Genomic DNA, 14,678 nt, shown 5'->3' on the forward strand with positions numbered 1-14,678 from the left:
CAAGTTGAAACGGTTCATTTGGGTGGGCCGCAGCAACACACACTGTGCAGCAACACAGACACATAGGTTTGGCAGTGGGAGACAGGTCTGTGGGGGGGGGGGCTGTTTGTTAGGGGGTTTAACTGCTCTGTTATTTCGCTTACTCTGATTACACCAGCGCACCCTTTTCCTTCCTCTCTCTGCGGCTCGCATCTCACGCCCCTCACGGGCGGGGGGGGATGGGTGTGGGGGGAGTGGATGGGGGGTTACAGTAGAGCCTCTGTACGGATCTGCACGTAACAATGTGTATGTTGAGCTGACTCTTGAGTCCAACGCGACGTACCTGGGGGGTTTCAAACTTCAAACAGGCGCCGTCTAGATCTGCAGCCAAGCGCTACACCTGCGAGACAGCTGACAAACACCATCAGGCCAGAATCCATCTTACCAAGCTCCAAGTTATTTGTTTGTGCCCAAACCACAGTGGGTACGACCAAACAGCGTCCCATGAGGAACTACTGCGAGCTAGGGGCGTGGTTGAGGCCAGCCCTTGATAGACAGTGATGGAGAGAGGGTTCATCCAATCACCTGCCGAGTATTTTTTGAAAGTGCCTGCCCTCTTTCCATGGACGACTTCCCAGATGGATTTGTGTAACTCGCCATCAGGCGGGTCCGGTTACATACTCGCCCCATGCTTATAGCATTCTATTACATGCAGATAATGTGTTATATGCATATCATCGGTTTCATCCTCTGTCCAATCTTAGCTATTCTGCAACAAGCGGGCAACTCTGCAAGCTGCCGGTCTTATCAATGGAATGTTGTTGCTTTGAAAAGAGAAGGAAAGAAAGCGGGAGGGATGACGTCAAATTGGTCCGAGATAAAAGGTGCTTTATCGAATGGTGGAGGGCTTCTCCTAACATAGTCCAGCAGTGTGGTCAGAGCTCAAGTCATGCCTAATGATTCAGTTAGGATCTGCCCATTGGTTCCATGTGTGAGGGTGTGTATTCTTAGCAATACCAAACTTCGCCTGTGTAGCATCAGGGCCAGTTAGTCTTGGTGTTACTTTGTTCACTGTGTGTGTGTGTGTGTGTGTGTGATTACCTCACCAAATGTGGCTGCACAGGCTCCTTCCTAGTCCTCACTAAAGATCTATCTGATCTTGTTTCAAGAGGGTGTATTTACACTTCAAGTATATACATGCTGTTACACTGCACACTATTTCACAACACGCCTCGACTTGATTGTGATGTGTTTGATTGTATTTGTTATTAGTGTGTTTGATAGGGAATTTCATTGGCCCCCTTTTGGCTCCCTGCCTCTCCTCTCTGTCCAGTCAGCCCTGGTTTTTAACTGTGATAAACATGAAGCTCTTTAGCTCATAGAGGGACAACTTCTCCTGTTGCTGTGGTCCTATGGAGACTGCAGCTCCCACCCCGACTGTCAGACCGGTCCACCGTCTCACACGCAAGCTGGGCGTCGACCAGAACGAGAACATCCACATGAGAACAATGTGTTGCTCTCTGTCCCTCTCCCCCCTCCCCCCCACCACCACCACCAACTCTTTAGCCCACTGGCCCTTAGCACAGCTGAGCCGCGCGCCTGCTTCCCCATTGTTATCCCCCGCTAGCGATAGTTTCCTACCCTGTGGCGTCTTGGCTGTCCTGGGATTGGTCCAGCCCTCCAGGCTGTCTGACAGCACTGAGAGGTTTTCCGTGGCCCCCTGACCCGCTAGGCTGGTACAGCAGACTCCTGTCTCCAGCCCCCTGGCCCTGGCCCTAACCCTGGCATGGAGCCTGGCTCTGGCTGCGGCAGGGTGGACCCACTCTCCCACACACGCCAGGGACACTCCTGGACCCCTGGACCTACAGCTGTTAGACACTTGACGGCACGCAGTCCAGCAGCATCCACCCAATAGAGTTGTGTAATGTTTTCTGTGAATAAGCCCTGTAGAGGGGGAGGGGGAGGGAGAGAGAAGGAGGGAGGGAGGGAAAGAGAGAGAGAAGGAGATAGAGTGGGAGAGAGAGAATGAGAGGGAGTGGGAGAGAGAGAAGAAGAGCGAGAGGGAATGGGCGTGCTGGGGGGAGGGTGGCGTGTTTGGCTTCCCAGCACAGCTGTACAGTGTGAGCCGAATCTCTTGTCGGCGTGTGTTCATTCTGCTGGGATGTTAGCAGAGGGTGTAGACCTGGCCTGCGCCCACCATCACTCCAGTGGGAGTGAACACTGTCACCTAACACACTGGTGCCCCGCACCCCCCAGCATCAAAGTGTTGGGAGAGAGAGAGGGAGGGACGGAAGGCTGGATAGAGGGAGGGGCTGTGTGTTTTTGTTCCATTCCAGGCAACACCCACCCTTGTTTTCCCCAGCTCCCACTGGGAAGGCCCAGTGATTGCATCAAGTTATGTAACCTCCAGTCCAGCTCTGACCACAGTTCCTGTCCTTCATAGTCTACCCTGGTCTACCTCGGCCTGCTCTGGTCTGGGCACCCAGGCTGTGTGTAACCAGCCTGGGCCTGGCTATCCACCACCCCTGCCCTCTCAGAGACCTGGCTGTGGCTGAGGCAGAGGAGAGACCCTGCCAGTGGGGTCCTCGTTGCTCACTGTACTGAGTCACGGCGTCAGCACTGCCGTCGCTACATGCACACTCACAGCTGTTCTCCGGTGCGCCACGCGGTGACGCGTCCGATTTCGAGTCATGCTGAGCTCGTGCCGTCCAAACAAGCCTCGCTTCTTCTGAATTGAAAGGAGATTTAGTGATGATGCCAAACGAAACTCAATAAAAAGTCCAGAATGGATGCGGAGGTGGAGAGAGGAGGAAGCGAGGGAGGTCTGGATATGAGAGAGAGAGGAAGGGGGGGGGGGGAGAGGAGCCGTAATGATGAATCATGATGGCAGCTACGACAGACCTCTGTCTCCTTATATGAATTCTCATTAACGAGCCCCATGTTGACGTAGCAGAGGATACCATCTCCTTCACACACCCCCCACCCCCCCACCCCACCCCAGAGTCCAAACCAAGGACGTACAATCCTCCATCAAGGCATCAATAGTGACTTAGATTGGTGTGATTTCTTATTCAAACACAAAACCACAGGGAGTAGTCTACATTCATTGTGGCCCGTTAAAGCTGTACGCTATGGTTAAAACTATAAACAGCAGAAGTAAACGACAGGCACCGGAAAGATCCACGCTTCCCTGTTAGTCTTCTTGTGTCTGAGTTGACAGTCCTGAGGGAGGAGGAGGGCCGAGCTGCAATGCAGAGAGGACTCTTTGATGTCCCAGCCAGCCTGCTGTCTGTCAGGGCTGCAGAGAGAGACGTCCCAGGCTGGAGCTGGAGCTGGGCTGGAGCTGGGGCTGGGGCTGGGGCTGGGGCTGGGGCTGGGGCTGGGGCTGGGGCTGGGGCTGGGGCTGGGGCTGGGGCTGGGGCTGGGGCTGGGCTGGAGCTGGGGCTGGGGCTGGGGCTGGGGCTGGAGCTGGGCTGGAGCTGGGGTTGGGGCTGGAGCTTGGGTTGGGGCTGGGCTGGGGCTGGAGTAGGGCTGAGCTGTTAGCATGTGGCGTTTGTGTTGTTGTTTTCTTAATGGTGAGCTAGTGAATGAGCAGGAACTCAAGAATACATCCATAGCTGCCGCTGAGACGTGGAGGGCAGTGTGTTCCTCACAGGCAGGAAGACTGATGACTAACAGGTCCAGAGAACTGTCTGTCTGCCCTCGGGAAGACAGCTCGTGTTCCCTGGTGTCTAGCCTGCAAGGGGCCCCTCGCTCTCCAGCACTCTCTTCTCCCAGTGCTCAGAGTGGGTGGCTCGTTGGTCTAGGGGTATGATTCTCGCTTAGGGTGCGAGAGGTCCCGGGTTCAAATCCCGGACGAGCCCATATTTTGACTCTGGATTTGGGGTATAATAAAACTAGACAGTAGTAGTCTATCACTGTAGTGAAATGTCCCTGTACTTATCGTAAGTCACTCTGGATAAGAGCGTCTGGCCTGCTGAGGTAAGATGTAAAACAGCCTGAATGTACAGTATCCGGAAAGTACTGTAGTCTAAATGTACAGTAAACTCTTTCAAGTCTCTGTTGTGTTGTTGAAATCTGTGGTTTGGTTGGTTGAGTCCCAAATCCTCCGCCCGGTAATTAGCCACGTACTAAATCCTGCTGGCTCCCTTACGAGTGTGACGCAGTCAACAGTAAACAAGTGGGTGTTTCAAAGGCCGTCCCATGAAACGGCCCATAGACCTGCGGTCGGGTCGTGTGGGCGGAGCTCTGCTCTTACGCAAGCGCGCACTCTCAGAGTCAACATCCCAACGACTCCTCTCTGACGCAAGATAAGATCAGCGCTCCGGACGTGAGCGAGCCCTGAGGCGACGGACATGCCCGAGGAGCGTCGGGGAGCTGTCACGTGATGAGCCGGGCGGCCAATCGGGGAGGAGTTCAGAGGTCTCCCCTGTCAGCTGATTGGGGCTTTAATAAAATGAGTCAAGCTGAAAACGCACCCAGACTTGTCAGTCACTTGTTAGTTGTCGGTGTGAGTGAGGCGATAGCGGAGGGGCCAGTGTGTGAAGACAGCTCGTGTTCCCTGGTGTCTAGCCTGCAAGGGGCCCCTTGCTCTCCAGGACTCTCTTTTCCCAGTGCCTAGAATGGGCGGCTCGTTGGTCTAGGGGTATGATTCTCGCTTAGGGTGCGAGAGGTCCCGGGTTCAAATCCTGGACGAGCCCAAATTTTGACTCTGGATTTGTGGTATAATTAAAATTAGACAGTAGTAGTCTATCACTGCAGTGAAATGATGTTGTGTCCTTGGGCGAGGCACTTCACCATACTTGCCTCGGGGGGAATGTCCCTGTACTTACTGTAAGTCACTCTAGATAAGAGCGTCTGCTAAATGACTACATTTAAAAATTTAAATTAAGAGGCTGGAGGTGGCTGGCGCATGGTAGAGAGAGCCTGGGGCAACAGTATGTGGGTGGTGTGTGTGTGTGTGTGTGTGTGTGTGTGTGACACCCCTCACACAGTGTGTGTGTGGAGGGGGTGACATTAGGTTATAGTGAGTGCCTTTTGTCTGTGTGTAAGAGGCACTATGGTGGGGGTTGGAAGATGAGGGATCGGGGTGGGGGGGGGGGGGGTGCACATGACTGTGCAGGTTGGGAGGGCGGTGGTGGGGGGCATGGTGGGGGCAGGTGACATTGGGACAGGGGAACAGCTGTATTGCCCCCCCTCCCCCGACAACGTTCAACTCTGACACAGGCGTGAAAAGACAACATCCTCCCTTCTGAGGCTCGGGGAGGGGTCCGGAGGGTCCGGCCCACACAGGGGTGGCCGCGGTGGGGCGACGGTGCGCAGGAATGCCCCTCTGGCAGATGGATCAACAACCGGGGGCTGGGGGACCCTGGAGGGGCTGGGGAACCCTGGAGGGGCTGGGGAACCCTGGAGGGGCTGGGGAACCCTGGAGGCTCTGTGGCAGTCTGGAGCCTGTGGGATTCGGGAACACTCTCATTCCACAGCAACCGTGCAGACACATGTAGAAGAGTCCCTTGCATAAACATCGTAGTGTTAATATTAGTCATTCACATGCAGGTACATTTGAAATCTTAATGACTATACTGTAAGAAAGGAAAAATCCATCCTGTTAGTTCGGTAACACACAGCCCAAAGCAAACCTATAGACAGTTAGAATAATTGTAGTACTGATTGTGCATAGTGCTAGTGCATATCACATCATAATAACTATACTGTAAGAAAATCGTTAAATGATCGTTTTTGGGGGGGCAGTGCAGAGTATGTGGGTCAGGATTTGTAGAAAGATGTTTCTGTGTCGGTAACTCCAGACGACATCTGATGGGTCTGGGCTGGCAGCTTAACTGTGATGTTGACATGTGGAAAATCACAGCTAAATCACCTCACTGTCTCGTCTTGTGTAGCAAAATCTCCTGATATTCTCCAGATGTCTTGCTGAATTTATCGAATAAATGATCATGCTACGCGTTTATGGAGGAGAACAATTATTCTCTCTCTCACTCTCGCTGTCTCTCTATCACTCTCTTTCTCACTAACTCTCTCTCATCCCCTCTCTCTTTCTTTCCCTCCGTACTGAAATAGGAGCCAGCTCTATTTACTTGTCTCCTGTGAGGCCGGCCCATGTGGGCCCAGCAGACTTGTGGAATGTTCCTCTTTTGTCGTCCTTTGTCGGGCCGTTGTCATTACTGTGCAGGTGGATAGTGTGAGTGGGGGGCGTCAAATGACTGCAAGAGGTGTGTGTGTGTGTGTGTGTGTGTGTTACTCCCCCAGGCAGTACAGCTGAGAGTGGGAGGGGCCAGCTTCCAGGCCTGGTGTGAGAGCAGGGCTGAGAGGCAGTACAGCTGAGAGTGGGAGGGGCCAGCTTCCAGGCCTGGTGTGAGAGCAGGGCTGAGAGGCAGTACAGCTGAGAGTGGGAGGGGCCAGCTTCCAGGCCTGGTGTGAGAGCAGGGCTGAGAGGCAGTACAGCTGAGAGTGGGAGGGGCCAGCTTCCAGGCCTGGTGTGAGAGCAGGGCTGAGAGGCAGAACAGTCAGACGAGGGAGTCTCTAAGCGTGTGTGTGTGTGTGTGTGTGTGTGTGAGAGAGAGAAACAGAGACAGAGACAGAGCAGGGAGCTCCGTGACACAAGGCTTTCCTCCATGGGACATACTGGCTGTGGACCTCTCTTTGGGATTTGCAGTAGTGAGGAGGCTTCTGGCCACAGCTGTTGACCATGCAAGGCAGGGCCGGCAAGGCTCCTAAGAAGGAGCTGGTCATCGAGTCCCCTCAGCAGTACAGGAGCTTGACGGGCGCCGAGACGGAAGGGGAGGCTACGCCACAGGTGGCGGTAAGTTCCCAGAGGGGTCTGACTGGGAAACCACTTCACCGTACGGTCTCTCGCTCTCTGTCTCTTTCTCTCTGTCTCTTTCTCTCTCTCTCTCTCTTTCTCTCTCTCTCTCTCTCTCTCTCTCTGTCTGTCTGTCTGTCTGTCTGTCTCTCTCTCTCTCTCTCTGTCTGTCTGTCTGTCTGTCTGTCTGTCTGTCTGTCTCTCTCTCTCTCTCTCTCTCTCTCTCTCTCTCTCTCTGTCTGTCTCTCTCTCTCTCTCTCTCTCTGTCTGTCTGTCTGTCTGTCTGTCTGTCTGTCTGTCTGTCTGTCTCTCTCTCTCTCTCTCTCTCTCTCTCTCTCTCTGTCTGTCTGTCTGTCTGTCTGTCTGTCTGTCTGTCTGTCTGTCTCTCTCTCTCTCTCTCTCTCTCTCTCTCTCTCTCTCTCTCTCTCTCTCTCTCTCTCTCTCTCTGTTACCTCATCCGTGTGCACAGTAGTAGGTTGGCTTTTGATCAGGTTGAATGATCCTTGTTGTGGTGTGTCCGTGTTAAGCTGGTGGATGTGTCTCCTTGACTCTCAAACTGTGCCCGGCGCTGCTACGCTGCTCTCGAGTCACACTGGCTTCTCCTGATCCCAGTGGCACCAGACAATGGTGCTGTGAAGGCTCACATTTCAAAACTGCTTTGTTAGCGTTGAGGAGTACGTTGAACTTGCCTGGTGTTACTCTACCTGGAACAGACAGAGTGTTGAACTGGGCCCAACATTCTTCAGAGTTAATGACTGTACACCTCTCTTGTAAAAGCCTCATTCAGCTCAAAAGTCAACTTTAACGACAGGGAAATGGTCTGTGGTAGGCGGCATTGCCGGCCATCTCTGGCGGAGGGCATCCCTCACTGAATATAATTTACAATCTCTGTTGGTGTTCGGGGGAGTTTCACCCTGTCTTCGCTTGAGGGTTGAAGTTGGTTACAGGTGCTGATCTGTGAAGGCCTCGTTGCCATTGCTTGTAAAGTCAACCAAAGAAAGAAAGTGCTATACAAATAAGATCTGGATTGGATTTGATTTGTCTGTGACTGTGGCCTGCTCCCTAGGCTAGATCTGTCAGCACCGAGCTCACAGAGTCCCATTGTGTGAGGAGGGAGAGGGGCACATGGCAGCAGAGATGGTGGTGGGGGGGGGGGAGGCTGGGTGGGAAGGCCCAGCAGAGTGGGAGATGATGTGGGGGGGAGAGGGATATGGGGGGTGGGGTGAGGCCCAGCTGGTGGAGGGCTGGGCCCCGTATCGGAAGATTGTGTTTTCATTTCTCCTCGTTTACGGTTCGGGTTTGTTTGGACAGCTATTTACTCAGATGTTGGTGGGCGGCCAAAAGAAAATGATGACTCATTTGTCACGGGGGACTGTTGCACTCAGTCCAATATTCTGCCCTGGTCAGTCCTGTTTAAGGAGCAGTGTCAGCCTGACTTGTCATTGTGGTCAACGCATGTTTGGTCGTGGCTGACTGCTGGGGTCAGTGCGTTCTGCTGTGTCGCAGGCCAAACACAGGGGGCGCCGGTGAGCTGGAGGAGTGGATGGAGCCAGACACAGCGGGCTAACCTGTGGGTTGAGGGGAAGTGACTGAGCTCCAGCTGAATGGTGAATGGACATTTTATAAGTCCAGCGCTGGCATTGTGGTCACCGACACACTGACGGAAGCATAACGTTGGAGGCGTTAGTGCTGATCTGTGTGTGTGTGTGTGTGTGTGTGTGTGTGTGTGTGTGTGTGTGTGTGTGTGTGTGTCATTGCTGTCAAAGGAGACCATCTGTCATAATCACTGGGTGAAAGCTTTTTAAGTACCAATTATGAGCGACGTCCTGAGCAGCCGATCAGCCCTCATAGGTGAGCGTGCTCAGAGGGGGGAGGGGGGGGGACACTGATTGAGTGGACCATTAAAAACGCAAAGCCCGTAATTAGGCTCAACGGGCTCCTGGGGGAGGCGAAGTCCTTCTAAATCCTCCCTTGTTGTCCTCCAAAGAGAAGGGGTATTGTTGTCGTGTGGAAGTTGACGACGGAGGCAGACCCCCCCCCCCAGCCCCCCCCAGGGCTGAGGAGCTGATAGGCTGCCTGGGGCCAGAGCTGCACCCACTGTGAGGTGTGACATTCCTGCAGTCCTCCAGGAGACAGGGAAGTGGGGGTGACACATGGCTGCAGACAGGAAGAGGGAAGTGGGGGTGACACATGGCTGCAGACAGGAAGAGGGAAGTGGGGGTGACACATGGCTGCAGACAGGAAGAGGAAGTGGAGGTGACGCATGGCTGCAGACAGGAAGAGGGAAGTGGGGGTGACACATGGCTGCAGACAGGAAGAGGAAGTGGGGGTGACACATGGCTGCAGACAGGAAGAGGGAAGTGGGGGTGACACATGGCTGCAGATAGGAAGAGGAAGTGGGAGTGACACATGGCTGCAGACAGGAAGAGGAAGTGGGGGTGACACATGGCTGCAGACAGGAAGAGGAAGTGGGGGTGACACATGGCTGCAGACAGGAAGAGGGAAGTGGGGGTGACACATGGCTGCAGACAGGAAGAGGAAGTGGAGGTGACGCATGGCTGCAGACAGGAAGAGGAAGTGGGGGTGACACATGGCTGCAGACAGGAAGAGGGAAGTGGGGGTGACGCATGGCTGCAGACAGGAAGAGGGAAGTGGGGGTGACACATGGCTGCAGACAGGAAGAGGAAGTGGGGGTGACACATGGCTGCAGACAGGAAGAGGGAAGTGGGGGTGACACATGGCGGCAGACAGGAAGAGGAAGTGGGGGTGACACATGGCTGCAGACAGGAAGAGGAAGTGGGGGTGACACATGGCTGCAGACAGGAAGAGGAAGAGGAAGTGGGGTCGATCGGCGGGGTGTTCAGGGGGACACTGTGAGGGGACGTCTGGGCACAGCGGCGACGCCCCTCTGTCGTCATGGACATGTGGAGATACGGGAGATGCCAGCGGGACGCAAACACACACATTCCACACACACACACACACACACTGATCGTCTTGTCCGGACTGTTATCTCAAGCAGTCTTTAATCATCTTTCCTGAGTCACCTGGTCTGTCTGCCCGTGTGTAGAATCTGTCTCTGTCTGCCATAATCCCTTCCTTTGTCTTTATGAAAGAATGTGTGTGTGTGTGAGACAGAGAGAGAAAGACATACAGAGAGAGAGATAACAGAAAGGAGACCTCAAGTGTTTTTAGATGTAATAGATGTAAGCAGAGAGGGTGCAGGCTGCGAGACTGTGTGTGTTTCTGTGTGAATGTGTATAAGCCCTTGTCATCTCCCGATGGTGATAAAGCTGGCAGCAGACAGGGCGGCTCCCTGGTCCCTGTCCCCTGTCCCAGACGCCATCCTTAATCTTCAAGCACAGAATCCTCCCCGGTCAACACCACTAGCTGCTTTGTCTTAGCACGGGTGCTAGCAATGCTAGCTGCTGAGTCACTAGCACAGGCGCTAGCTCCGCTAGAAAAAAACTGGTCCAGTTTCCAGAGCCGTTCCTCTGAGGTCATCTGTGCTTGATCAGGAGCAGATGTGGAGGCGGTGTGCAAGCTGTAGGACAGCTCTCCAGCCCTGGAGACCCGGCTACGGCCGTCCCTTCACACCCCCACTCTCTGGGCGAGTCACTCTGTCAGCCAGCTCTGCTGAGTGCCAGAGGGGAGCTTGAGAGCGCTGTAGCGTGGATGCGCTCGGAAAGGAGAGGACAACAGGATGGGAGAAAGCAGAGGAAGAGTTTCATGGCGTGGAGAAACGGCTCCTTGCACCACGTTCATCTGGCGTCACGCATAAAGTATTCTTCTTCCTTCTAGCCTTTAAGGTCGCTGTGCACTCTGATTCTTCCCTGTCAAATCACGTTTTATCTGTATAGCCTTTTACAAAAGTAGTGTTACAAACGGCTTTCACAGATCTCTGAAGATCAGCGATCTACAATCACCCTAACTCCTCAAAGGAGGTGAGATGTTGTGCTCCAGCCTGTTGTGTTGTGGCACATCAGAACCCACGCGTTCAACATCAGCCCGTTTCCAAGCCACCTCTGATTCTAGGACTGGTCAAATATGAATGTTGTTGGTGCCAACGGATGTTCTCATGTGTTCTGTTTAATGGCAACATTGATGTTATTTAATTCCTTTGCCTGGCGTGGCCTAGTCACAGTCTGTACTGGTGGGATAATTCTACGTGACAAAACTGCAACAGATTCTATCTGGAATGTCGTCCTGAAGTCTTATCGTGTACTTGCAAGGCATTCTGTTGGCACGAACAGCAGCATCAGACAATGAGATGTTTTCAAATCAACTCTAAAGCAGATTATGAAACGGCCTAAATGTTTCGCTTTCTGCATTTCCAGCCATCCACAGGCTGCTGTGGTTTCCACACCCCATATGCCGTGCTAGATACGAATGAGCCTGATGTAGCTCATGCGATTTGTACGGTACCGCAGGCAGCGGGGTCGTAGTCATGGAGACGGTTTGTGTTGACATGGCTGTATCTGGGGGTGCTGTGTCAGAGCTATGTGCTGCCTATCAGGGGGGAGGTGAGGTCATCACATCCGACCGTCTCCTGGACGGATGTGTTCTCCATGGGCGGCAGGCTGCAGCACTTTTAGCCTGTCATGGTGTCTAACGCATAGCATCTGTCTGTGTGTGTGTGTGTGTGTGTGTGTGTTTTGAGTATGTGCATGTAGGTGTGTGTGTGTGTGTGTGTGTGTACTCTCTACTGTCCTCTTCACTCCTCTGTAGAGAGCCACACAAAGCTCTGTTGTTGCCATGTCTACTGTACAGTTCTCCCTTGACCTTCTGTATGGTCACTGTACACCCAGTATCTGTAACCTCACGTGATCAGGGTTCCCCAGCTTTACCTTGCAGAGCGACAGAACTCTCAGCCGGGTCTCTTTTTACGTACGCTGTGATTTTAGACTCTGTGCTCTGTCACGTCAAGCTGTCCAACCCAGAAGTCGGCTAATCTGGTACCCCGTGAAGACCCCTCTCCTCCACCCTCCCTCCTTTCCTCTCCTCCACCCTCCCTCCTTTCCTCTCCTCCTCCTCCCTCTCCTCTCCCCATCCTTCCTGCTAGCTCACAAAGCTCCATGTTCCACAAGCAGGCTAGCTGTCATTTCCAGAGCTCCTCCAGCTCTTCTGAGTGGGTGTGAAGGTGCCTGTCTCCCCTCCTGTCAGCTCTGGGCTGACCCCTTCCTCCATGTCTGAAAAAGATCTCTCCTGGACAGCTGTCAGATCCTCCTGGAAGGAAAGCTAAAGTCTGGAGCCATTCAGACAGCTCCAACACTTGGTCTACTGAGCTGGAACATCGGTCTTGAAATATTCTCCAGCGTATCTTTGGTTTTAGAATGTGGCTGTGTGTGTGTGTGTGTGTGTGTGTGTGTATAAACCTGTGCATGAACCGAGCTTGTGTGTGTGTTTCTCTGCAGGTGAAGCCGAAGGTGATCGAGCCTCTGGACTATGAGAATGTGCTGGTGCAGAGGAAGACTCAGATCCTCAGTGATGCCCTGCGGGACATGCTGCAGTTCCCCCTGGAGGACTTCCAGGTGAGACACACTCCTCCATGGGCTAGGACCAGGACCAGGGCTGGGACCAGGGCTAGTACCAGAGCTGGGACCAGGGCCAGGACCAGGGCTAGGACCAGGGCTAGGACTAGGGCTGGGACCAGGGCTAGGACTAGGGCTAGGACCAGGGCTATGACCAGGGCTAGGACTAGGGCTAGGACCAGGGCTATGACCAGGGCTATGACCAGGGCTAGAACTAGGGCTATGACCAGGGCTATGACCAGGGCAAGGACCAGGGCTAGGACTAGGGCTAGGACCAGGGCTATGACTAGGGCTATGACCAGGGCTAGGGCTATGACCAGGGCTAGTACCAGGGCTAGGACCAGGACCAGGGCTGAGGTCTTGATTACAGGAGGTTTTTCATGTGGTGTCAGTTAAACACAGTCAATGAGCCTCCCTCCCACTTGCGTTTCACATGTTTCAGCTGTGTGTGTGTGTGTGTGTGTGTGTGATAATGGCGCTCGGGTGTGTTGAGAGGGAAGGGCGAGGTCGTCCCTAGAGGGTTCCTTTTGTTGACATTCCTCCTTCCAGCTGAGGGAGGCTGGAGGGGTCAGGGGTCAGCTGCTCTAAGTGGCTTATATTGGCCCCCTGTACTGTGAATCCGGGTTATCTCCAGACCCATTCAGCCCCTGGACGGACACTCGCTCACAGTTTCCATCCCAGTGTGGGCCCTGCGAGGCTGGAAACTCTGAAGCAGGAAGGTGTCCCGGCTGTGGAGCTCCGGAAAGTGAGAACACTTAGGAAGATGTGTTTCCAAGCAGCTAAGACACACATCCTCCAGGCTGACCTCTCTGACTGTCTCACGGCCCAGATCACTTTGTACAATAAACGTTTTTACTGTTGATTTTTTTTCTTTCTTTCATCCTCCTTTGACAGGTTCCTTTGTTTCGCGGGCCATGAAAACGTTTCGGTCTTTCTGAAGAATAAGTGGTGAAGGGTCCAGGCTGTTGGCTGGAGCTGGGGTGTGGATTAGGGTGCAGAGGAGGAAGGGTGCTGCTGGGGAGGGAAAGGGTGCTGCTGGGGAGGAGGGAGGGTGCTGAGTGGGTAGGAGGGAGGGTGTAGGGTGGGGAGGGTGCAGGCTGGGGAGGAGGGAGGGTGGGGAGGAGGGAGGGAGGGTGCAGGCTGGGGAGGAGGGAGGGTGCAGGGTGGGTAGGAGGGAGGGTGCAGGGTGTGGAGGAGGGAGGGTGCAGGGTGTGGAGGAGGGAGGGAGGGTGCAGGCTGGGGAGGAGGGAGGGTGGGGAGGAGGGAGGGAGGGTGCAGGCTGGGGAGGAGGGAGGGTGCAGGGTGGGTAGGAGGGAGGGTGCAGGGTGTGGAGGAGGTAGGGTGCAGGGTGTGGAGGAGGGAGGGAGGGTGCAGGCTGGGGAGGAGGGAGGGTGCTGGATTTGGCTCAAGGTCAGGCAGCTGGGGGGGTTCAGTGACAGAGCCAGCCGGCCTTGCCCCCCCCCCCCCCCACCCCCGCTCTGTCTGGTCTGTCGTTGGCATTCCAGCGCCTGCTCACACAACAGGCCTTGTCAGGGCAGCAACAGGTGATCCTTGCTCAGGGGAGAGACACGAGGTGGTGGGGAAGAGTGCTTGACTGAACGCAGCATCTGTCCCGGCCTCTGGTACCCTCACAGCGTCTCCGGTTCTGTTTGTTCTGGTTGGGTGTCCGGATCCTCCCGCCATGAAGCTGTAAAACGTGGGGGTACGGTGGATGTGGTATACTATCTCTCTCTCTCTCTCTCTCTCTCTCTCTCTCTCTCTCTCTCTCTCTCTCTCTCTCTCTCTGTCTCTCTCTCTCTCTCTCTCTCTCTCTCTCTCTCTGTCTCTCTCCCTCTCTATCTATCTCTCCCTCTCTCTCTCTCTCTCTGTAATGATAGTGGTCTATAAAGGCAGTCCAGGCAGATCTCCTCCAGCCACATTGCCTGTCTGTGGTTGGTTCCTGGCTGTTGTGTAAATCCTATCATTGGCAGAACCTTAGCTGGAGAGCCGCTGTCGGAGCCTCCTCTCCCTTCCCCTCCCCTCCTCACCCCGCCCTCCCCACCCAGCCCAAGGCCTCTCATTGGAGCTTGTTATCAAATCGTATCTCAGGGAACAGGGACTTAACTGTTTAGGAAAATAAATTCTGAGGCGGTGTTTATATTATCTCCATCTGGTCTTGATCAGCGAGTTCTGGAGGTGGAGGGGAGGAGGGGGAGAGGGAGGGGGAGAGGGAGAGGGAGAGGGAGAGGGAGAGGGAGGGGGAGAGGGAGGGGGAGGGGGAGGGGAGGGGGAGGGGGAAGGGAAGAGGAGACAGGCTCCGAATGGATCTGGGATCAGGGGAGAGGGGACCCTCCTCTCCCTGCTTCAGG

At 54.4% G+C, this 14,678-nt stretch overlaps 1 protein-coding gene and 2 non-coding genes across 9 annotated transcripts in view; all 3 read left to right on the plus strand.

The window, feature by feature from the left end:
* LOC146234939 (dedicator of cytokinesis protein 9) overlaps nucleotides 1-14,678 on the plus strand; it is an 84,400-nt gene that overhangs the window by 24,445 nt on the left and 45,277 nt on the right. For 4 of the 7 annotated variants that reach the window (XM_084689001.1, XM_084689003.1, XM_084689004.1 and 1 more), the window contains exon 2: nucleotides 12,214-12,330. In XM_084689001.1, coding sequence (XP_084545127.1) covers nucleotides 12,214-12,330 — 117 coding nt within the window. Of the gene's footprint in view, nucleotides 1-6,483; nucleotides 6,800-12,213; nucleotides 12,331-14,678 lie in introns of those variants that run through there. The other 3 variants (XM_084689002.1, XM_084689007.1, XM_084689006.1) reach the window with 1 other exon arrangement.
* Nucleotides 3,771-3,842, plus strand: trnap-agg (transfer RNA proline (anticodon AGG)). The gene has a single exon. It is a non-coding gene; the product is annotated as a tRNA-Pro (tRNA).
* On the plus strand, nucleotides 4,608-4,679 carry trnap-agg (transfer RNA proline (anticodon AGG)). Its single transcript has one exon. It is a non-coding gene; the product is annotated as a tRNA-Pro (tRNA).

This window comes from Hypomesus nipponensis, chromosome 23 (assembly GCF_054491055.1).
Source record: "Hypomesus nipponensis isolate SF chromosome 23, ASM5449105v1, whole genome shotgun sequence".
In the NCBI taxonomy this organism is placed as follows: Eukaryota; Metazoa; Chordata; class Actinopteri; order Osmeriformes; family Osmeridae; genus Hypomesus; species Hypomesus nipponensis.